Source organism: Cornus florida, unplaced genomic scaffold (assembly GCF_030987335.1).
Source record: "Cornus florida cultivar Cherokee Brave unplaced genomic scaffold, ASM3098733v1 CherokeeBrave_3.0.0_Hap2_Chr11, whole genome shotgun sequence".
In the NCBI taxonomy this organism is placed as follows: domain Eukaryota; kingdom Viridiplantae; phylum Streptophyta; class Magnoliopsida; order Cornales; family Cornaceae; genus Cornus; species Cornus florida.
This window is the reverse complement of record NW_026775581.1, coordinates 73,548,344-73,570,253: the sequence shown is the minus strand read 5'-3', so window position 1 is coordinate 73,570,253 and position 21,910 is coordinate 73,548,344. Positions and strand designations below refer to the sequence as shown.

Sequence of the window (21,910 nt, the reverse complement as noted above, 5' to 3'; positions counted from 1 at the left end):
ATAAATATTTATTTCTGGTAAATAAGCAAACAATAAAATTTAATCAATACTCGGACAATTCAAGACCAAAATATATGAAGAATTCAATTTTTAACCTTAATCACCTCCAAATCAAATATAAAACCCCAAAATACACCATATTGCTTTGACCATAAAATTTCTTGGGCTAATATAATCCCCAATTGTAAAATGAAACAGAATACCAAATTTTATTTTCATCATAATTAGATTCATGAACTCTGATTCTCCAGATTCTACAGTCAAACTTTGGCTTTTCACCTTTGACCTCAAATTTGACCCATTTAATTAATACTCAAATGAAAAAATCAACTTGAACCATCAAAATTTAATAAACAAAGTCTTGATTTACTTAGAAATCAAATGCCCATTTTCAACTTTGGCTGCATTTAACAAGAAGATTAGGTCCAAGTTGATAGCCTTCTTTTGGAGCTACCCAAAGCTCCTTTAGTAATATAAAAGTATTTCTTTTCATTTTGACCTTTCATATAGGCACGGACACCCATTAAAATTTTTTATTATTACATTTTATATCCTTAAATTTATATTTTTTTGCATTTATATTCATAAAAATTTGAAATTGCCCCCACTTAAATTATAAAAAAATTCTTCTGTATAAATTTGCTCCCCCTCATATGAATTCCTAAATCTGTCCCTGCTTCCTCCATAACCTTTTCTCAAGAAGAAGAGGGAGCAAGAAGGAAGAGAAGAATGAAAAGAAAGGAAGAAGAGTTTCCTCTCTCTTTTAGGTAACATTTTTTTTTTTTTTTTTTTTGCATTTAATTAGATAATTAGTTTCTTAATTACAGTCTCTCACTCAATTTTTCATTTTCCATAGCTTAAAGTCCAAATTTGGACTCTAATGGTGGAAAAAGACTTCGCTGCACCTTTGATATTTCATTATATAAGTAAAAGTGTTTTATTTTAGTATGTCGTATTATTACTAGGTTTGCAAGTTAGGCAGACCCAAGCCAGCCTGATCCCAACCCGACTTCAACCCGAAGTCGGGTTGGGTTACGTCGGCCCGATATCATACAAAGCTGGACTCTAATGGTAGAGAAAGACTTCGCTACACATTTGATACTTCGTCACATAAGTAAAAGTGATTTATATTAATAGGTTCTATCACTGCGTATCTAATCAGTTGACATATGTGATACTATGTCATTGATACATAGGGAGCAATAAATTTTTTCTCCTAATGATGCATTAAATGAGAGACAATCTCTTTCTATTATTAGAATTTGCATATTATTACATTTAAATGATTCAAATAAAAATTGGAGAGAGCATATTTTAAATAAAAAAATCTATAATGAGACTTACATAAAAAATAAAAAATAAAATAAAAGAAGTAGAAGAATTAATTAGAAGAAGTAAGGGTCTTTTTTTTTCTAAACCGGCGGTAGCCCGCAACCGTCTAAATTTCCTAAGGCTCCAACCGCCATTGTTCTTGGAGTTGCAAAAATAATGTCTGACTATTAGTTTAAAAAAAGGAAATGAAAAGAAAAAAATAGAATCATAAATTAATTTACATTTGTGTTCATCCCCTTTGTGTGCCCATGAAAATTATAAAATAAACCAATTAATTCACAATTTGGAAGATGGAAGTGCTCGGAGATATAAGAACCTTGATTATGATTCATAGCTTCGTGCAAGGCCCTGTAACAATAACACGATTTTTATGTCAATTGACTGTGACAACTTAGGGAGCGAGCAAGCTGAAATATATATCTATATATATATTCAAGTGAAGTCTTACTATTATTATTATTATTATTATTTTGAGTTTCTCTAAAAATGCAACAAAGTGAAATATCCAAACAATAATACCAAAGCATTTTGTATAATTTCCTAAAAGAAAGACACATTAAAAACTCTAAACTGTGACTAGCAAACAAAAAGCAATTTACCTTCAAGTGTATAAATAGGACTACTCCAAAGTCTAGTCATTTTCTCAATTGTTACATCCTTCCTCCTCCATTCTTCTTTGGTGAATCAGGAGGATGAAAATTTGAAAGACTGGAAGAAAATAACCATGCAATAATGAACTTATTTCAGAAAACAAAAACAACTAATATCTAATTTTATTTGCTTAATTTGTGTACTAATTAATTGAGCATAAATTGAGTCCTCTTAGTTGCTACCTGCAGTTCTTTGGAACACTCCAAGATGATGGTTGTGAAGCTCTTACATCAGTTGACAATGCCATAAATTTTCTCCAGTCTTCAAGCATGAGTCTCAGGTCATGAACTTTGCTCTCTAAACCATAACAACAATTTGCATGCATTGTGCAGACTGCATTGAAATCTTTGCTAGGTTCACAAAGTCCGCCGAAGTGAGCCGTGTCCAAAAACCTAATCTTGAGCCCAATTGTTTTGATGAAAGGATCGAATTTTATCTTATTGAGCACATCTTGGTCGTGCATCCCTGGATAATTCTCTTTCGAAGAGTACCAATAATTGTAAAATTGGATCGTCTGATTGTTGGATTTTACGTAGGTGAAACCTCCATTTGGTCTGTTATTTAAATCGTCAGATTTGAACCAGAAATTGTCACAAGCAATCTGGAAATCTGCATCCGGAAAAAAACGTGGAAATGGATCTCGAAACCACATTATATCAGCATCCTGTAGACAAAAATAACAGCAATACAAAATCATCTCATTTAGAAAGAGCTTGTGATGCTGTAGTTAGGTTAAAAATGAAATACATTGGCATAAGTTCAAATTTTAGGTCTTTTTGACAAAGTCAGAGGTAATATGGACTTTTTGGGTTCTCGGCATGCTGACAGTAATAGCATTGACTAACTTTAATTTGGACGGACACCATTTTAAGGGAGATAAATGATATTCTTAAAAATCGAAGGGAGCCGTTTGAACTTTTAGCTAACTAGAAGAGAGGTGAACATAATTTACCCTTTTTTATGTGGAGTTGATAAAACATCCTAATAACCAACTTTAATAATTGGGTAAATTATATTTTTACCTCTCCTCTAGTTAGAAATTTTTATATTTATCTCCCTTGCATTTTGAATTATTACAGTTATCTCCCTTCTAATTACATGTAGATAACAAAATGACCCATGCCATCAATTTCACTGACGATTATATATGGACAACGCTAATGTAGCAAGTTTTATAGTTATATATAACAAATATGCCCTTCAAATTGGGGTATACTTATCTTTTTGCACATGTATTGAACAAAAGTATATTCACAAACAAAAAGAACTTGTCACATCAACATTGACCATCTATGACCGTTAATAAATTTGATGAGACCGTTTTGTTACACATGTATAACTATAATCAAGAACTATAGCTAATTGAACACTGATAATGGTTCACCGTATTGGTTACAGTCGTGGTATCAGTCAATCGCGGTGTAATCGACTCGGACAAAATCAGTGTAAACTGACCGATACAGGTCACATATCGAACTTGAAAAAAGGTCGCGTATCGAACGATATGGCAAACCATATAACAATATGTCTTATATTTATAATGCTTCAACTAATAGATATACCATTCACAAAAACTACCTAAATTGTATGCACAAATCGATGACATGGATTCAAATTAGAGAAGGAGAAAAGAGATCCCATACCGTGAAAACAAAGTTGTATCCCAAACGAAGAACAGATTGTAAAAAACGAATCCTTCTCCACATCATCTTCAAGTAGTCTTCAGTCATGAAATACGCCTCACCTGAAAAATCATTGCCTTGAGTTTTGAGAGCATAACAATGAGGGTGTGAAGCTAAGCAACGAGCATATGCCTTCTGGTCTAGAGCTATAATCACCAAATGATTCAAAAGCCTACTGGTTTGATCCCCAATCCTAAAGCTCTCAAGAAACACATCAAGTATAGAATTTGGCTCCGCCCACGCGTCGTTTAGAGTTGTTAGAATAACAGTTTTGTCTGCCATGGAAGCATTTTTCAGAACCTTCTTCAACTCCGAAACATCCTTGTCCTTAAAATGTGACAAAGTTGGATCAAAACATTAACTGAAAATGCAGGAAAGAAAGAAAAAGAAAAGTTGAAGTGAACAATGAACAAAGAGACTAGCTAATTTCAAGTTCAGATGCCTTGGTAAAACAGTTACTTCATATTTTGTAGCTTTACAATTAATATATTTTATATTTAATGAGATATTTCTCTTTAAAATGGACAAAAAAAAAAAAAAAATCATTTTACCCATCTTATTTAATGAAAAACTAATGGTAAGGAAGTAAGTGCTATTATACAGTTTATATATTCAAAAGTACAGTTTTTTTTTTTTTTTTTTTTTTTTTTGGTGGTAAAGCGAATACACACACTTTTTTGCCCACGCCAGTGCTCGAACCCCACCTCTCTTCTTTGAAGATGGGGAGGTTATACCATTGGGTCAAAAACCTTTGGTTATTCAAAAGTATAGTTTACCCACAAATAGCATAGAGGTCGAAGTGCAATTAAGTCAAAACATATATACAGTGTATAATCCAAGCAAGCAATAAGAGATAACTACATTAAACCCCCCTTTTCTATTAATGTTTTTCATTAAACTCCCTTTTTCTAATTTTTTGCCAAAAAAAACCCCTCAACTATTCAAAGGGGGTGATTTAACTAACGAAAGTTAGTTGAAAGAAAACTAAAATATGGATTGACTTAAATACCCATTAAAACCTATTTGAAAATTTACTTTGCTTCTTGTTTTTTTATTTATTAAATAACCTAAACGACATTATTCACAAAAATTAACACTTTTATTGTTTTTTTTGTTTTAACATTTTACTAAACTGAAAAGTTCACATTAGTCACATGGAAGGAATTTTTTATTTTTTTATAGAAAAAAATGATATTGAAATATATATATAAATTAAAAAAAAATGAAGAAGAAGAAGAAAACATGTAGGCATAAATATTAATATATAAAAGGGAAAAAATTAGGCATTATTTCTCGTAGTGTGCCTTTAATAAATCTATATAAAATGAAAATCAATAAAAACCAAATAAATGAATGCACAATATAATTCTCAAATATATATATATATATATAGCAGATAAATTTCAAGAAAAAAACCTAAATTTATATTGGTCTGAAGGCTAGATGGAAATGAAAATATAATATAAATAATATTTAATGACACATAGTATATATACCATTATATTATGATAGAAATTATATATAATATTATAATGATGAAAGAGTACGTGTTGTTGCAATGGTGGAAGATATGTGGCTAAAAGTAATAATAAAGTAGATATATATGTGAGGGTATATTAAAATAGGTACAAGGATATTTTTGTCTAAAAAACATATGAGAAACTAAATATTCAAACAGCTCCCTTTGAACTAACTTTCGTTAGTTAAATTACCTCCCTCAAATAGTTGAAGGGGGTTTATTAACAAGAAAAAAAAAAAGAAAAAAAAAAAGTTTAGTGAAAAATACAGATAAAAAAGAGAAATTTAATGTAATTCACCCTGTTAGATAAGTTGGGAGTACGGGGATTGAAATTCGAACGCGAATACACTAATTTGGAAAGTTGGCCTTTATGCGCCGACGAAGTCGCTGGACATAAATTAGACACTATTACATTTACACAGACATACAAAAATCATGTTTTGAGCAGAGCTGCTATATAACATAGATATATATATATATATATATATATAGTACACTTATTTTATGCATATGCTAGTCTTTGTGTACTGAGGTTTTGTTCAATTAGGCCAAGACTGTTATTCAAGTTGGCATATTAATTTCTAGAACTAGGATATATCACATATGTAATATATGTGTGAACACTTCACATCCTCTGTTGACTTTCGAATAACACGTGTTTGGTGAAAAAAATAAAAAACATTTGGATAACAATATCATACTGTCCATCACATAAATAAAAAATAAATAAAAGGCTCAATTATAACAACTGGGTCAATACTGTCTAGATGGATGGTGAATTTTCGCATCAAATCGTAAAGAAAAATGTTAGTCTCCCACCAAATGATGAAAATTCAATAATTTAAAAAAAGAAAAAGAAAAAGAAAAAAAGACCACGTCTCAAAATTAATAGATGATGTTGACGTATTGATATTTTTACATTTATTTCATATATAATAGTGATCATTATAAATAATTGTACGAATTGCATTAAACTTTTTACAATAAACTCCTTTTAATTTTTTTATTTTCTTTGATCAACAAAATTCCCTCCAAGTCTCCAATTAATCCAGAGTTGCTTCTTGAATTATTATCAAAAACACCCCCTACAAAGTAAAATTATAATTGGACAAATTGTATAAGCTTTCTTAACTTAGTAGAGGTATTTAGTAAAAGTAACTCTTTTTTGATAAAAAAGAGAGTTATATTCAAAACAGTACAAGTCAAGAGGATTTTATGTAATTCATATAAATAACTTTAAATTGTAATATTGATTGCAAAGGCACTTAAATTCTAACCCAAAAAGAATTAATAAATTTGTACAAGTTTTAGTGGGAATGGGACAGGTTGTGTCTATATATGCAATAGACATGTCATGTCTCACCTGGCCTAATATTTATTGAGTGTTTGCCAATACATTTCATCCACTAACTCATCAATCAAAACCCCATCCATCCTATTGTATACTCAATAATAATTAGACCTTAAGCCTATGACCCAAATTGTCCTAATCCTCCCCCTCAAATATTGTTACACATCAAAAATAATAATAATAATAATTAATAATGTGTTTTTTAGAAGGTCTAAGGATGAGTACTTTGACTCTAGTGCTTTATGAAATATCAGATCTTATATTTAAATATTTAGAGAGTAATGTGAGTATCAATTAAGAGAAAAATATAAAAATAAAAACTTAACAGATATATATGTGAATATGTTGTAAACTTTGTAACGTAGTATGAATTTGATGTAACGTAGTTGTTACATAAGTAAATGTAATGACACAGAATATATGAGAGAAGAGTCAGGTTTCGATGAGGTTGAATTGCTACCCTTAACTGTGAGCTCCAATGTCGCAATACATTATAATGACATAAACACGAACACTTTTTCCTAAAATTAATTAATTACAATTATATATATTTATATGAAATGAAACTGTTAGAGAGAAAACAAACATCTTTTATATTTGCATATATAGATAGAAAGAATTGTTAAACTTCAAATTTTTTTTTTTGGTAACGAGAATTTTTTATATGCGTGTGTGTGTGTGTGTATCAATTGTCTGTAAGAGGAAAATTTTAGGATAATTAAGTACTTACACAAAGAGCATAGTTATGGTCAGAAGAAGAGGAGGAGCTGTAGTTGGGCAACAACTCGAAAGGATGAGTCCAATGATAAAGAACAAGACACGGTGCGGCCACCACCACGAACAACACCGTGATTCTCAGGAATTGCCGGAAAAACTGGTGGTTGTTGAGGTGGTGGTGGTGGTGGTGGTTGCCTCCTGACTCGAGAGACTTGTTGTCCGCTTCGCCGCCGGTGTCCACCATCCTATGATCGGTTGAACGATGATTCTTCTTGGGATTTGGCTCTAGCTCCTTCTTGTTGTCTATGGTGATGCTCATTTTAACAAAACATGCATCGATCCAAGTCAACGTCGTGGCTTGAGCTATTGAATTGTTTATAGGATAAGTATATGAAAAGTTTTGCTTCTTGTCAATTAATAAATGTAATTATGTGAAATAATACTGGTAACTGATGGTACTTAACATATATATAACAGCTAAGAATGGTGGTCCCTCACATGCTTGTTACATATATATATATATAATAGAGAGACGTAGAGAGAGACGTAGAGAGAGACAGAGGGGGTCGGCATTGCAATCTGCAAATTAATAATATAATAATAATAAAAAAAAAACATGCAAATTAATAATAGTGAATTATTGTTAAGACTTTTCAAAGATCTAGGATTAATTTTCCTATGGAGAGTTTGACAATCCCTATACTTATTTTCCATTAAACCTTAGTGTTCTGGTAACACTTCAAATTTGGATGAAAAATGTCTTGAACTAATGATTGGGGCGGGGCAGAGCCAGTATATGTTAGGTGCCCTGACCTGTCCATTGTATTATATATGGTTATTTTTTTATTTATTTTTACATATATATATTGTGCCTCCTAAAACTATTTTAATTTCCATTTTTTTTTTAATTCTTTCATTTTTTTTTCCCATTAAATTATTTTAATTTTTTTAAAAAATAAAATTTCCCTACTTCAATCATGCTCTAATTTTTTTTTTTAAAAATCTTTTTAAAGTTATGTCATTCCTTTTTTCTTCTTCTATTACCTATGGTAATTCTTCTTCTTCTTATTTTTCTTTCCTTAATTTTTTATTTTTATTTTTATTTCTTATTTTCTTAGTCGTCCCTATGTGGGCCCTACCATAACATACACATATATATACATGTTGTATTTAATTAAGTATTCCTAGTAGTAAGGCAATTTAATACGTAGTATATTTCAACAACTTAGTTTTAGTTCCATTTTTGTGCTTTGAATGAATCGAAGTCTCTCTCATCACACTTGAAGAAACCGTCCACGAAATAGTTGTTTTATTGTCTTTGAGCTCAACGTCATAAGTTGATGGACGTCTCTCTACAATGGACTTGAGCAAACGATAACATTATTCTTTCTAAATAAATTGCCTCTTTTCATGAATTAATTGTTCATATTAAAGTAAAACAGAAAAAAATAAAAATATACAGAATGGTAAATTATTTTAAGTTGACGATTTAGCCATTGTCCCAAAGGTAACGGACAGAGTCTACAAGTTCTAGAATGGTTTGAAGAAATATTAGTGCCCGTCAATTTTAGATTACTTACGGTAATAAAAGGTATGCTAATTTGTAAGAAAAAAATTCAGTTGACGACCGAGCCATTAATTTGGTTGTTATGATATCGCTCTCAATGAGGAGGATTAGGGTTCGAGTTGGGGTAAGGACAAATAATAATAAAAAAAAAATTAATTAAAGTTCAATTCTTACCATTTAACATAGAAAAATGGAGAAGAGTAATGCTAATTATTTGTATAATTAGATTCTTCATTCTTTATTTTCTGAGAAAAAGAAAATGAAAAACGAATGTTTAATTAAAGGTTAATTATACGAGTTGGGGTCAGGACCCAAAAAAAAAAAAAAAAAAAAAATTATGTTATGCAAGGAAAAAGTTTGAAAAAAAAAAAAAAAAATAGCGAACCGATAATCTCAATAGTTCTGAACTATTAATACTTGGACTAATTCAATTCAGATTTTTGAATTAAAAAAATAGCCTCAAATAAGTGTATTATTATGTTATAAAAAAATATAAATAATAATCTAATTAAATTAATTCATCAAATATCAAATGGTCGAAAATCATTTGATAATTATTCATACCAAGACAGAGTCGTCTCACATGTGGACTCCATTAAATCAGGTGGGACAATTCCAAGAGGTAAGATCTACCTGGAATGGACCCCACGCATAAGAATATTCTTTATATTTTATTTATTTATTATATTTGACCCCACACAGTGTCGTCTCACATGGAATGGACCCCACGCATAAGAATATTCTTTATTTATTTATTATATTTTATAGATATGACTTAGTAATGGGGCGATATTATTGTTTTAAAATAAAAAGATTCCTACTCCTTTTTCTTATCCCATATGGCATACGTATGTATAGAAGTTCCAATGTCATTTTCCAATAAGAACAAAATTGCTTTAAAAAAACTATAAAAATTAATTCTCTAAAAAATTATTTTTTAAACTAATTTTTTATAAAATATTTTTTAACTAATCAGATTTTTGTATAGTTATTCAGAAAATGGTATGAAAAAATAGAAATATGTTATCATAAACCAAGTACGCCTCTAGCACACATGAATTTTACATATACAAAAATGAATATATATAGAGAAAGGGAATCTGTGTGTGTGTGTGTATATATATATATATATATTTGGTGTGTGTGTGTTTTTCAATTGATTCAAATCAAACAGTTCCATAAGATCCCATCGAGGAATAATCAATCCACTAAATAATATTAGGCAGTCCACCGAGGCAGACTTGTCCCCGGCAGGATCGAGGAAAATCCACTATATATACGAAAGATTTATTATACTCAAAATTCACATTATCAAAAAATAATTTTTTTTTTATTTATTATAATCACACTCGACAGTCGACACACACTCTTACACAATTTTACCACTCGACTAAATATAGTAGATGTAGACAATTTTACCAGACCTATGAGTCCAATTTGATCCAAAATGTTTTTTTTATTGATTGATCTTTGCCTAGAAATGTGATTTTAATTCAATCCTAGCCTGACTTGAATTGTAACACAATCAAAACACATCCAAATTGTTCCAAATCAAATTATAATTATTTTCCAAGGTATATGTTTTAAGTTGAAAAACAAATGGTCTTATTGATATGGAAAAGGTGTTCATATATATATATATACATTTACATATATATACATTGGTTGAAAAAAATTGGCTTTTGTTGGACCAGTTTTATAATTACACTAGGATGATACCACTTCCAGAGCATTGGTGCACCATTGTCGGTGCAAGATTCTCCCTTTCAACGAAACAATGTTTAGCAAGTTTGTTATGTTGAAATTTATATATATATATAAATAATAAAAATTATTTTATGGTTGTATGCGTTACGTTTTTAAAATATAATTATAACGTGATTATTGATATTTGATGGATTGTATTGTACTTTTCAATTTGATATAATTAAACTAGGTGATAGTGATTTTTCAACTTAGTGTTATTTAAATTTAAGTTTTCATGATAGGAAGGGAGACTTAGAAATATTTATTTGTAGAGATGTCGTCCCCCTATTGTTATTATATAAAAGTGTTTTAAAATCCTTATTCAGCCCTATCGAAGAACAATTTTCAATCGATGGATATTCTGAAAGTATTTAGCGGTTTAATCATCAATCAGGTACGAGAAAAGTTTCTACTCTTTAATTAATTAAAGTGTTCTTGATTTCTACATGAATTATTGAAATAAAACTCAATAATTAGTATCAAAGCCAGATTAGGATTTGTAGAAGTCAAAATAGTAAAGATTAATTTATATAATCTAGTATACTTGAGTCAGTATATTTGAATTATAAATAAATAATTATTGATATTTGAAATCCCACATGTTGCGTAAACTTTATTTTTTGTGCCTTTGTGTACTCGATTTTCATGAGTGATTAATTAAATGTAGTGTTCAAAATTGCGCGTGTTTGTACTCATTCATACATGGATATATAAATAAATCTATATATAAACATATAAGATTTTGTTTTAAAATACTATCGTGCACGTCGAACACGAGAATTTTTTTAAGCAACCAGTTTATTATGCAATGTATTAGAATTTGTTTTCTTTATAAAGTATGCACGACTAACGATGAAAAAAATGTAATGGATTTAATTGTGAAAACTTAAATGCTTTATAAAACACTTTGTATATTGTGCACGAGTTACATGCATCATATATATATATATATATATATATATATATATAAATTAAGAATCCCCTTGAAGTTTGTTATTTTATTATATTAATTTTAATGGTAAAATTCAAAAAGTTTTCATTACTTTTGAAATATATATACTTGGATATGCTGATATATATATATATAAAAGGTTTGTTTCTTTTTGAAACTATTACCAAAAACTATTATTCTGTTTGGCCTAATACTCTGGTGAGAACTATTATTGGATTATTATAAGATTGTTCACTTTTGAAAAAATTTTATGCACATCACCGTTAGAAATGATTGACGAAAATATGTGCTCCAATAAAACTTAAAAAATATAGCTTGTAATTTTGTATCCATGGATACAAAATTATGTCATGTACGCAGACATGCATTTCTTTGTATATTGACCCATTAATTAAATATGAAAATAGTGCGTGTTGGGTTTATTGTCTAAAGTTTTAAACATATAGCATGCATTGAATAATTTATTTTCATGAAGAATTTTAGAGGTTATAGTTGCTATATGTAATAAAGGTTCAAAATATTTACTGGTTATTTGAATTTCCAATTATAAATTCAGTCATGCTATTAATGAAGCTTTGAAATTCTTTTCTTTAACCAGTAAGGTACTTGTGATTAAATTGTGAGCAGTGGATATTTAATGCATGTAATTCGTTTACATGCTTCAAATAATGTTATGTACATGGATGGTATTTATTGAGTATTTATTTTATTATTCGGAATTGAGTGATACTTGGTCCATGTTCTTATGTTATTCTATCAAGTTTGGTGCATAAGCAAGTAATATTGACCTGATTAATTTAAAGATTTAAATACTTTAAATTGTTTATTGAATATATAATATACATGTATTAAATATTTATAATTTTCTCTCAATTAAAGTATGGAAAGAATTGAGATTTTTTAAATCTTAATTGAAGTGCATGTTATTATATTGTTTACATATATGGGAGAGGCTCAATTTTATTATTACTATTGTGTTATAGCTATTTCCATAATATTTGGGTTTAGTTTATGTGCATTATAAAGAGATTGTTGAATTTAAATAAACGGAATCTTTATAGTTTAGGTTCTTCCTTGGAATTTAGGAAGAGCGATAGAGTGACCGTTTTAAACGCGGTAGCCAAAATGGGTGATACCTGCCAAAAATGACACGTTCACATATATTATTATTAATATGCTATCATAAAGCACAACATGAAATTTTAAATATACAAAAATGAATATATATATATATATATATATAGAAAAGAGAATCTCTGTGTGCGTGTATATTTGGTGTGTGTTGTGTCTGTGTCTGTGTGTTTTTTTTATTGATCCGAATCAAACAGTTCCATAAGATCCCATATAGGAATATTCAATCCACCGAGGCAGACTTGTCCACTATATATACGAAATAACTATTATACTCAAAATTTACATTTTCAAAAAAGAAAAAAATTATTATAATCAAACTCCTGTTTCAAAAGTCAACAAATTACCATATTGAGAGGCACTGGGTTCTCTCTCTCTCCTGTCTCCAAATTATTCTTCTTTCTTCTCTTTTTTTTTTATCTCTCTCCCATCACTTCTTCTCACGTCGTACTCTAGATAATTGAAGCTTTTTTAATTTCTTTTTAATTTTTATAAATAATTATTAATTCTTTATATATATATATATATATATATATATATATATATGATCTAATTGTATTTTTATCTAATGGCAACTTGTAAAAGATTTCCTGAATTATTAACATTTTACACAATACTCTTGGTTAATTTTTTAGAAAAAATGACACTAAGAATTGATTGATTGCACAAAACACCCCTATAATATGTTAATAAAAATGTTGTAACGTCAATGGGTGGCCTAATCTTGCCATGTCACCCGTTCACATTGTGTAAATATTATTCACTTTGCATGTATACTTTCTGTACTCGTAATTTTTAAAATGCGTCTACACAGCTAAGAGACGTTCACAAATATAAGTGTCAACTAGGGCTGCAAACGAGCCGAGTCGTTCGCGAACTACTCGGGCTCGGCTCGTTAATTACTCGGCTCGAGCTTGGTTCATTTATAAATGAACCGAGCTCAAGTCGAATTTTGAGGCTCGATTCATAAACGAGCCGAGCCTGAACATCAATAGGCTCGGCTCGTTTGTTGATGAATCGTTCACGAACTGAGCTTGATAAGGTATTCTCGAACATACTCGATTATAATATATATATATACACACACACACACACACATATCCAATTATAATATATAATTTTATGTCATGAAGGCTTAGTCCACAGGCCCATTAAACTTTTTAGTTATGTTTTAGACCCAATTTTATTATTTATTTATTTTAAAATAAAAATCAAGTCCATCTGTACAATCAAACACAAGCCCATTAAATTTTTTTATTATGTTTTAGACCCAATTTTATCATTTATTCATTTAAAAATAAAAACCAAGTCCATCTGTACAATCAAACACAAGTCCATCTGTATAATCAAACCCAAGCCCATGTCTTATGTCTAACCCTAATCATCTCTCCTTTTTCTAAAATTATCAGTAGCCCAAGCAGCGGCAACACACTCAACAGTTTGCTTTTTATCATGAAATCTTACTTCTCTCTCTTTCTTTTCTTATATTTGATTTTTATGTATTAATTATCTTTCATCCAAACTGACTTTTAGTATAGATTTTGGGGTTTACTATTGATCAGTGCATCTCTCAACTTCTTGCATCAAAATCAACTCTGGTAAGTTTAATTTTTGATCAAATTTATCACTTTCTTTCTCTTTTTCTCTCAAACTTCTCTCTTTTTATTGCTGCAAATCTATTTCTCATTTTTTTTTTTTAGATTGGTTAGATGTGAAATACAAAAAAAAAAAAAAAACTTAAATAGCTCGAGCTCGAGCCGAGCTTGAGCATTCTATCACTTGAGCCGAGTCGAGCTCGAGCACACCATGGCTCGGCTCGGCTCGGCTCGGCTCAGCTCGATTGCAACCCTAGTGCCAATAATCTCTCCCCCTCAAACGATGTGGGACGTCAAAATCACCTCCTCTTAGGGAGAATATATACGATGCACCCGGGCACATCATACCGTCTGTACCGGATACACCGAATACCTGCGTCCTCTTAGGACCTAGTGTCCTCACTGGCTCAACCTTCTTGGGCTTATGCACGGTCCTCTATTTTTTACTAGGGATTCATTTTGATACCATGCACATAAAATACCATGTATCGAGTTACAAAACTTATTATTAAGCATACCAAGAAGTAACACGCACAACACTATTACATCAAATTCCAAACTGCAATACACATGAAACCATTACATTAATTACACAACACTATCGCATCGAGACACCATTACATCGAGAATGCAATACATGCAAAATTCTCAATGTAGTTGTGTTGCAAGTAGGAGGAGAGTAAGAAATATTTATTTAGGAGAGGGCCAAAATAGTAATATAAAAGTAAATAATAGAATTATAAACACTTTTTTTTTTTTTAGTGCATTTTTTACCGTATATGGTTAAGAGCAAATCTATAAATTATATGAGAAGAAGAAAATGGAAGAAGAACTGCCGAGTTTACGAATTGTCAAACATTTTTTTTTATATGTGTGTGTGTGTGTGGAATATATATAACATATTGTAGCAAAAAATTACAATAATAATTAAGAATTAGACTTTGAAGCAATAACAATAAATAGCCAAAAAAAGAAAAGAGGGGGGGGGGGGGGGGGGGGGTTCGGGGGTGGTTGTAGATTTAATTTTTCTATAGAAAATCACCATTAATGATTAAATTTAGTATCATAAATAGATTTTATTAAAAATTTTTGGGGCGCCATGGCCCTCTCACCACACTTGGCTGCATCTCATGCTAGTATTGTGTCTGCATCGAAAGAACATTGCTGTAATGCGCGCACTTGAAAGTACTGAGCATCTCCTTACATCTTTTATAATTCCAAACTAATGACCAATAAATGAAGGAATTAATAGTACACGAAGAAGTCCAATACTCTTCCCCAACCGAATAGATATTGGTGCATCGTTCATGTTTTGTCTATTATTTTAAAAAGGTTAGTCCATCTATTTATAAAAGTCCTAATAATAAAATAATGTGTTATATTTAATTAAGTAAATATATGGATAAATTACATTGACTTTCTCTTAAATTTGAACAAATCTTTTAGATAGAAAGTAATTAGAGAGATGAGATAGAAAATTAATTTTTTTTAGATTTTATAATATATTTTGTATTTTAAAAATATATTACATATAAATATATAATGATATAATTGACTTTTTATAGTATTAAGGATAGTTAAGTAATAAACTTCAAATGCTCTACTTATATGAGATTTATCCAAATTTTAAAAAAGATAAATGTAATTTACCCTAAATATATTAATAACATGGCCTGCACACAACTAGAATCATTTACTCCCAAAGTCCAATACTCTTTCCCCACTCCCCTCCTTTCCTTTTTGATGCACAAAGTATTGAGGACCAATCATGCAACACTATTACAACACTTATATTAAAAATACAAGTAACCACAGAGAGTTTGAAAAAAATAAGCATTCGAAAATTTTATATTTATTAAATACATTTATGTTATGCTCTTGAGAGCATTGAATTAGGATTTTGGATTTAGAATTTGACCCATTCTAAATCTAAGATGCAAATTTGGTACCACCCCGTAATATTAAATTAAAATGGCTAAAATCATAAAACTCTCCTATTGTTTTCAAAAACGTCATATAACTCCCTCAATTATCAAACAACCCTCTAAACTAGCAAAAAATGTCACGTTGTCCCCTTTATGTGATGAAGCTGCTAAGTTAGTGCAAAATGACAATAATGCCCTTGATAATATATTAATATTTTATTAAATTGAAATTATAGTGTGAGAAGAGTAATTTTGTCATTACAAATTACAAAGCTATTTTGGTTAGCAAAATGATGCAACCGTTGAATATGATTGTCACGTGATACGATCTAGCTAGTTTTAGACGGGAAACTAATAGGGAGGGGGTGACATGATAGATTTTTTAAAAACATCAAAGGTAATATGATCATTTCTTTAGTTGAGGGGGTTAGTTGATAGTTTTTGAAAATAAGAAAGGAGTTTTATAATTTTAACCAAATTATAAATGATGTGAGATAAAATAGATTGTTATAATTTAAAAGCTCAAGCTGTTAGGTAGTGCTGCATACTTATTTATACACATATCAACCTCATCCAAATTCCACACATAATTAAAATTGGAGTCTGATTCAGAAACGAAGTGTGACAAATGATTACTTACTTATTTATCCAAAAATTATTACTCCCCAAAGTAATACACATACCCACCTATTTATAGACGCATCAACTCCATCCCATTCCTATGTGCCCTTATAATACTTGTACTTGAAAGAAAAATTACATGCCATATTTCTTTTTGCATCTCAATGTAAAAAAGAGTTTAAAGTGAAACGTTATTTCGATATTGCTGGATCTCTTTCTGTACATGATATATATAATCTGGATTCGAAATGGAGGCAGGGACACTGTTGGTTCGAAGTTCGATGACCATCTTCACCGAACACTTGGATTTCTAATAACCTGGCACGCGTGACTCCAAACCTAGCTACCCACACACAAAATGGCGAACACCTACGGACCAACCAAAATCAAGGAGGAGGACATAGATCAGTACGAAATGGAGCTCGGCGACGGACCTCCATCGCGGGTTTCCGGTTCACGGCGCACTCGTTCCCAGGTCGCTCCCGACTGGACCGTACAGGAATCGATGATTCTAGTGAACGAGATCTCAGCCGTTGAAGGCGAGTGTCTCAAGACCCTCTCTTCGTTCCAGAAATGGAGCATAATAGTGGAGAACTGCAACGCTTTGGATGTTGCTAGGAGTTTGAATCAGTGTCGCAGAAAATGGGATTCGTTGCTCTCTGAGTATAATGGTATCAAGCAATGGGAATCTGAGTCGAAACCCAGGTCGTATTGGTCTCTCGACGGTGAGAGCAGAAGAGAGTTTGGGCTTCCTGAGAATTTCGATGCCGAGGTGTTCGATTTGATTGATGTTTATTTGAAGGCACAGGGGGATCGATGCGAAACTGACCCGGATAGCGATCCGGAAGCGAAGGTCGATGTGATGGAAGTCATAGCTGAATCTGGTATGGCCTTTTCATCTCCAACTCCATAAATGGTTGTTTTTCATTTTTTATTTTTTATTTTTATTTTATTTTTATTTTTATTTTTTTTATTTTTGGGTTAGATAATTTTGATAAACTTCAATTGTGCAGAGTATTTCCATTTTAGTGTTTAATTGTTGTTGAGATATTCTTATTTGTTAAAATTCAACTAAAAAGGGAAAGAAGAGAGGTAAGGTGCTTGTGTTTAATTCCCCAGTAATTGTTGGTATAATGATAACAAAAGGACTGACGTTTTTCCTTTTTGGCGAGAAACTTGCACACCCATTTGCCCTATGCTCTGACCTTCCACTTTGGGAAGTAGAGTAGATGTTTTTCTTGTTTAAAATGGTTTAATTAATGTGTTAAGAACTTTGTGGAGGAGAGAATGTTTTATCAGGTGATAACATGGAACATAAGGTACGTCTTACTTTTGGATTTAATCAGAAAGAACTGTTCAAGTATCATATACAAATGCTTCATTTAAGAAGAGTTTTACTCTAATCTTGTTAGACCCTTCCAAAGTGTGAATTTGCTTCTATGGCTAGTAACATAAATGCAATCTGTCTGATGTTTTCCTCAATGCATTATATCTATACAATAATATAGTTTATCTCAATATCTTCCACTTTCTATTTCTCTCGTCTTTTCAGACCAAACCCAATAGAAAATAAGTTGAAGAAAAGAATTTGTGCGGTTGAAAAAGCCATTAGATAATATCAAGGAGGGGTGTTTAACCGGGCTGCTAGGCCTAGATCATGGACCTTGCATAATACCATATCACAGCCAAGGGTTCCGGTCCTTACACTTAACAATCAGTAAAAATTATAATTAAAAACCATCTAAGAGGTGCATCCATAGATACACAAATTTATATACAAGGATGTTGTAAAAGGCTATATCCATCCCATCTTGAAACTTTATAGAAAATTTTTAACAACAAAGAAGAGCTCCAATAATCTAGATAAAAAGAGTGAACTCAAAATCCTATAATCTGAAGTCTAAAAAGGAGTTCAATTTCACTCAACCAGAGACCCCATCAAAGATGATGGAGCCACCTGCTTGATTGTCTTAACTCTCCTACTCACTTTACTTCCTCTCCAGTTGGAGTCGTCTCCCTTTTTGATTTAAATGTCACCCAATCAACTGCAATGATGGCCCACAAATCTTGACCATTCAAAGATGAAGCAAACAATTAAGCGGTTCCTCATCCTTCTTGCACATGTTAAACCAATTAACTATTATCTGCTTCTTTCCATTGTCAACAGTTAATTTTGGTGATAGACTTCAGTGTGCCAAATAGCCGTCCTGGGGACCCTGGACTGCACTCTCCTCGAAGCATCCTATAAGGTTCGATCTTGCTCAAATTTTATCCCTTTGCCACCACCTACTTCATGGCATCCACCTTCTCATCCACATTCGGAGAATACCAAAGAAGTTATTATTCATGATAAAACTAGAAGATATATTATATCTGTGACTTTTATCGACTTGTCAAAATAAAAATTCCATTACTTTTGTAGCTATTTGAAGCTTCAGCTGCTGCTTGATACTATATTCCTTGGACAAATTGTTAAGTTTTTTTGATAAGTAAGTTATAATCTCATGTGTTGGCAAACTTCATTTTACTAATTGAGTTGTAATTTTTTATTGTTGAGAAGTTCAATTAAATTTTCTTAAAAGTTGTATATCTATTTGATTGATAGTTATCTAAAAAAGGTGCTTGGAAGTTAGGATAAACTTCTTCAAACTGATTTCTGCCTTTTTACACAAAAACGTAGAAATCAATATTATCGGATGTTTTGGAATCGGTGGGCCTTTCTTGGATCTTCGAAATCAAAATCTCACTACAATTTTAACAGACATCTTTTTATGGTTTAAATTTCTCCTAGCGACATCAGAAGTTCATTATAGATTAGAAACTTAAAGCTTTGGTTTTCAGAATTAGTTATAAGATTATTAGGGTGTGGAATGCCTTTTTCCTTTATATCTTCTCTTTGTTCCTTAAACGAGGAATTGAAGGGACTCTTTGAGTAGCCTGTTTCTGAGGGAAACGTGACAAAGAAAAGTTGCCCACCTGGAATTTCAAATTGGGATTTCGGGCTTCCATATCTCGCTTTTAGTTTCTGTTTGGTAATTTGATATTTCCTTCCATAGCACCCCAAACAAGCGGAGTTAGTATCTTGCCCCAAAGTTTCGCATTTAAGCTTACCCAAGAGTTATTAGTCCCAACTTCATATGTTGCTAGTGAATGGTTGGTATGACCTCTAATCACCTTTTTTCTCGAGCAAAAACAACATGCTTTGAGATTCTACTAACATGTTTTTCTTTTTTATTCATTTGTCATGCTTTCTTGCTGTGTATTTGATTATCATATACTCAAATCTCTGGGAGTTGTTCCCTTGGGTTGGAATTATAACTAATTGGTGTAGAACAGTGGTACTTGACTAATTTGGTTCTAGGGAGAGGTCAATTATGCCCTCACAGTGTCTCTTTCTTCTCTTGTTTGCTCATGCGTGTTATTTTGATGGCTAGTGGTAGTGGAGATGTTTTTCATGAGCATCATTTTGCCGCTGATGGTTGATAATTCTCAATATTTATTATGATTATAAATTTAACTAGTACCGGGAATGTTATAATCATTCTTCTTGCATGTATGAAAATTGCTTCTCGCAAATTGATCTTGATGGCTAATGATCTCTCTGACCAATTGAACCCAATCTGTTTAATAACACATCTTGAACTTGAGCTTTAGGTAATAGCAGATTGGTTGTAAAAATTGTTTATGCTGATATGAAGTTTTTTGCTTTAGGTAAGAGGGCTTGATAGTTTATTATAATGTTGAATGATATCTTTGTGTGCTGAACTTTTGCAAACAGTGTTATTTGGCGAAAAGTTTGGGTAAGCCATTCTCTTTGTATGTGTTTCTGAAATCTATGTTTGACTTGACTTGTTTCTGGATTCTCGTTGTCCAGGTTTTCCTCCAGTCCAAAAATGAAAAATCTAAATATGCACTTGTAATATGAATGCTTCCACATCTTACAAGGGGAATAACTTTCTTGTCACAGGAAATATATTCATACTTGTTTGTCTGGATTGTCCTGTGACTTGACGTTATTTAATTTATTATTTACAGAATAAATATTATCAGAGTTTCACTTGCCAAAACTAGAAAAAAATATAATAACAGAGTTTGGTGGAGGACAGCAACCAATTTTTGGTCCAAGTCTAACCTTGCATTAGCATTTTCATTTGGCTAAACTGTTGTCATTTCTGGCCTTGGTAGAATTAATTCCAAATTTCCAATAACCATACAAAAATTGAGTTTTCATCAATGAAGGAAATTGCATAGTGTAAGATCCGAACGCTACGAATTCAGAATAACCTGGAAGTTAAAGTTGCTTAAATGAACAAATATCTGATAGCGTAAGCTTCTCCAATTATGAGTCATGGTAATGCTTTGGCGGATGAATTTGTACTAACATTGATTAATATAAGCTGTGTCAAAACTTAGGCTTTTAACGGTAGTACTTTATACTTTTGGTGCAGTAGGTTTCAAGAAGCAAAGGCGCCGGTCATTGCATAAAAGACGCAGCATAGATAAAAGGGTGAAGCCTCAGAAACATAGCACAGAGGAAAAATTGACGCTGGTGCAAAGTAGCCTGAATGAAAAGGTAAAGCCACCAAAACGCAGCGTAGATGAGAAGATAAAACTGGAGAACAGCAGTGTAGAAGAGGAGGAGCAAATGATGGCTGCAAAACTGCTTGAAGATGTGGAACTGATGAATGACATACTTGAAGGAAATCTGAGTGAGGATACGGACTTTGTGTTAGCTGATCTGAAAAATATGGAGACCTCTCAGACTGATTTCACGAGATGTCAAGGCGACAGGCTCATTGCATGCCTTGGAAATCTCTCTGACACCCTTGACAGGTTATGTGATCTAGTCCAGGAATGTGGTTAATTTTCAGTTTGGAAATTAATGTCAAATTTTCGTTTTTTAGTTGTAAATGTAATGTATTGGGTAACTTGAACCTGTGTGTGGATTTTCCTGACAAAATCAGAGTAAATGAGTTCGATTCAGAGCTTGAGAATCACCTGAAGAATTTGAAACTGTTGAATGCAATATGGATGGCCTCTGGTGAGGGTACAATTTTATTGTGGTAGTGATACATTTTCGTTTTCTTTTGTGAGCGATGGAGGACCGTAACCCTAGGCTGC

The 21,910-nt window shown here is 31.5% G+C and overlaps 2 protein-coding genes across 4 annotated transcripts; one reads left to right on the top strand and one right to left on the bottom strand.

Annotated features, from left to right (window-relative positions):
- Window positions 1-1,232: 1,232 nt before the first annotated feature.
- Window positions 1,233-7,698, bottom strand: LOC132283493 (uncharacterized protein At4g15970-like). Of its 2 annotated transcripts, XM_059785440.1 has the most exons (6): window positions 7,266-7,698; window positions 3,842-3,992; window positions 3,627-3,727; window positions 2,166-2,647; window positions 1,932-2,040; window positions 1,233-1,680 (listed from the first exon to the last, which is right to left on the bottom strand). In XM_059785440.1, exons 1-5 carry the CDS (start codon window positions 7,569-7,571, stop codon window positions 1,983-1,985), a joined length of 1,098 nt encoding a protein of 365 aa, XP_059641423.1. In that variant the 5' UTR covers window positions 7,572-7,698; the 3' UTR covers window positions 1,233-1,680; window positions 1,932-1,982. The 2 variants fall into 2 exon arrangements, with proteins under 2 accessions (XP_059641423.1, XP_059641422.1); XM_059785439.1 differs by having other exon boundaries at window positions 3,627-3,992.
- Window positions 7,699-16,891: 9,193 nt separating this feature from the next.
- On the top strand, window positions 16,892-21,786 carry LOC132283857 (trihelix transcription factor ASR3). 2 transcript variants are annotated; one of them, XM_059785889.1, is made up of 2 exons: window positions 16,892-17,673; window positions 21,241-21,786. In XM_059785889.1, the coding sequence occupies exons 1-2, from the start codon at window positions 17,148-17,150 to the stop codon at window positions 21,651-21,653; spliced, it is 939 nt and encodes a 312-aa protein (XP_059641872.1). In that variant the 5' UTR covers window positions 16,892-17,147; the 3' UTR covers window positions 21,654-21,786. The 2 variants fall into 2 exon arrangements, with proteins under 2 accessions (XP_059641872.1, XP_059641871.1); XM_059785888.1 differs by having other exon boundaries at window positions 16,894-17,673; window positions 21,238-21,786.
- The last annotated feature ends 124 nt before the right edge of the window (window positions 21,787-21,910 follow it).

Excerpts from the sequence above, each read along its gene's own strand:
- LOC132283493 (XM_059785439.1), bottom strand. The coding sequence starts at position 7,571 with ATGAGCATCACCATAGACAACAAGAAGGAGCTAGAGCCAAATCCCAAG. Across the intron at positions 3,993-7,265 it reads ACCATAACTATGCTCTTTGT|GACAAGGATGTTTCGGAGTT; the intron begins GTAAGTACTTAA and ends TCACATTTTAAG. Across the intron at positions 2,041-2,165 it reads AGTGTTCCAAAGAACTGCAG|TCTTTCAAATTTTCATCCTC; the intron begins GTAGCAACTAAG and ends ATTTTCTTCCAG.
- LOC132283857 (XM_059785888.1), top strand. The coding sequence starts at position 17,148 with ATGGCGAACACCTACGGACCAACCAAAATCAAGGAGGAGGACATAGAT. Across the intron at positions 17,674-21,237 it reads GGAAGTCATAGCTGAATCTG|TAGGTTTCAAGAAGCAAAGG; the intron begins GTATGGCCTTTT and ends CTTTTGGTGCAG.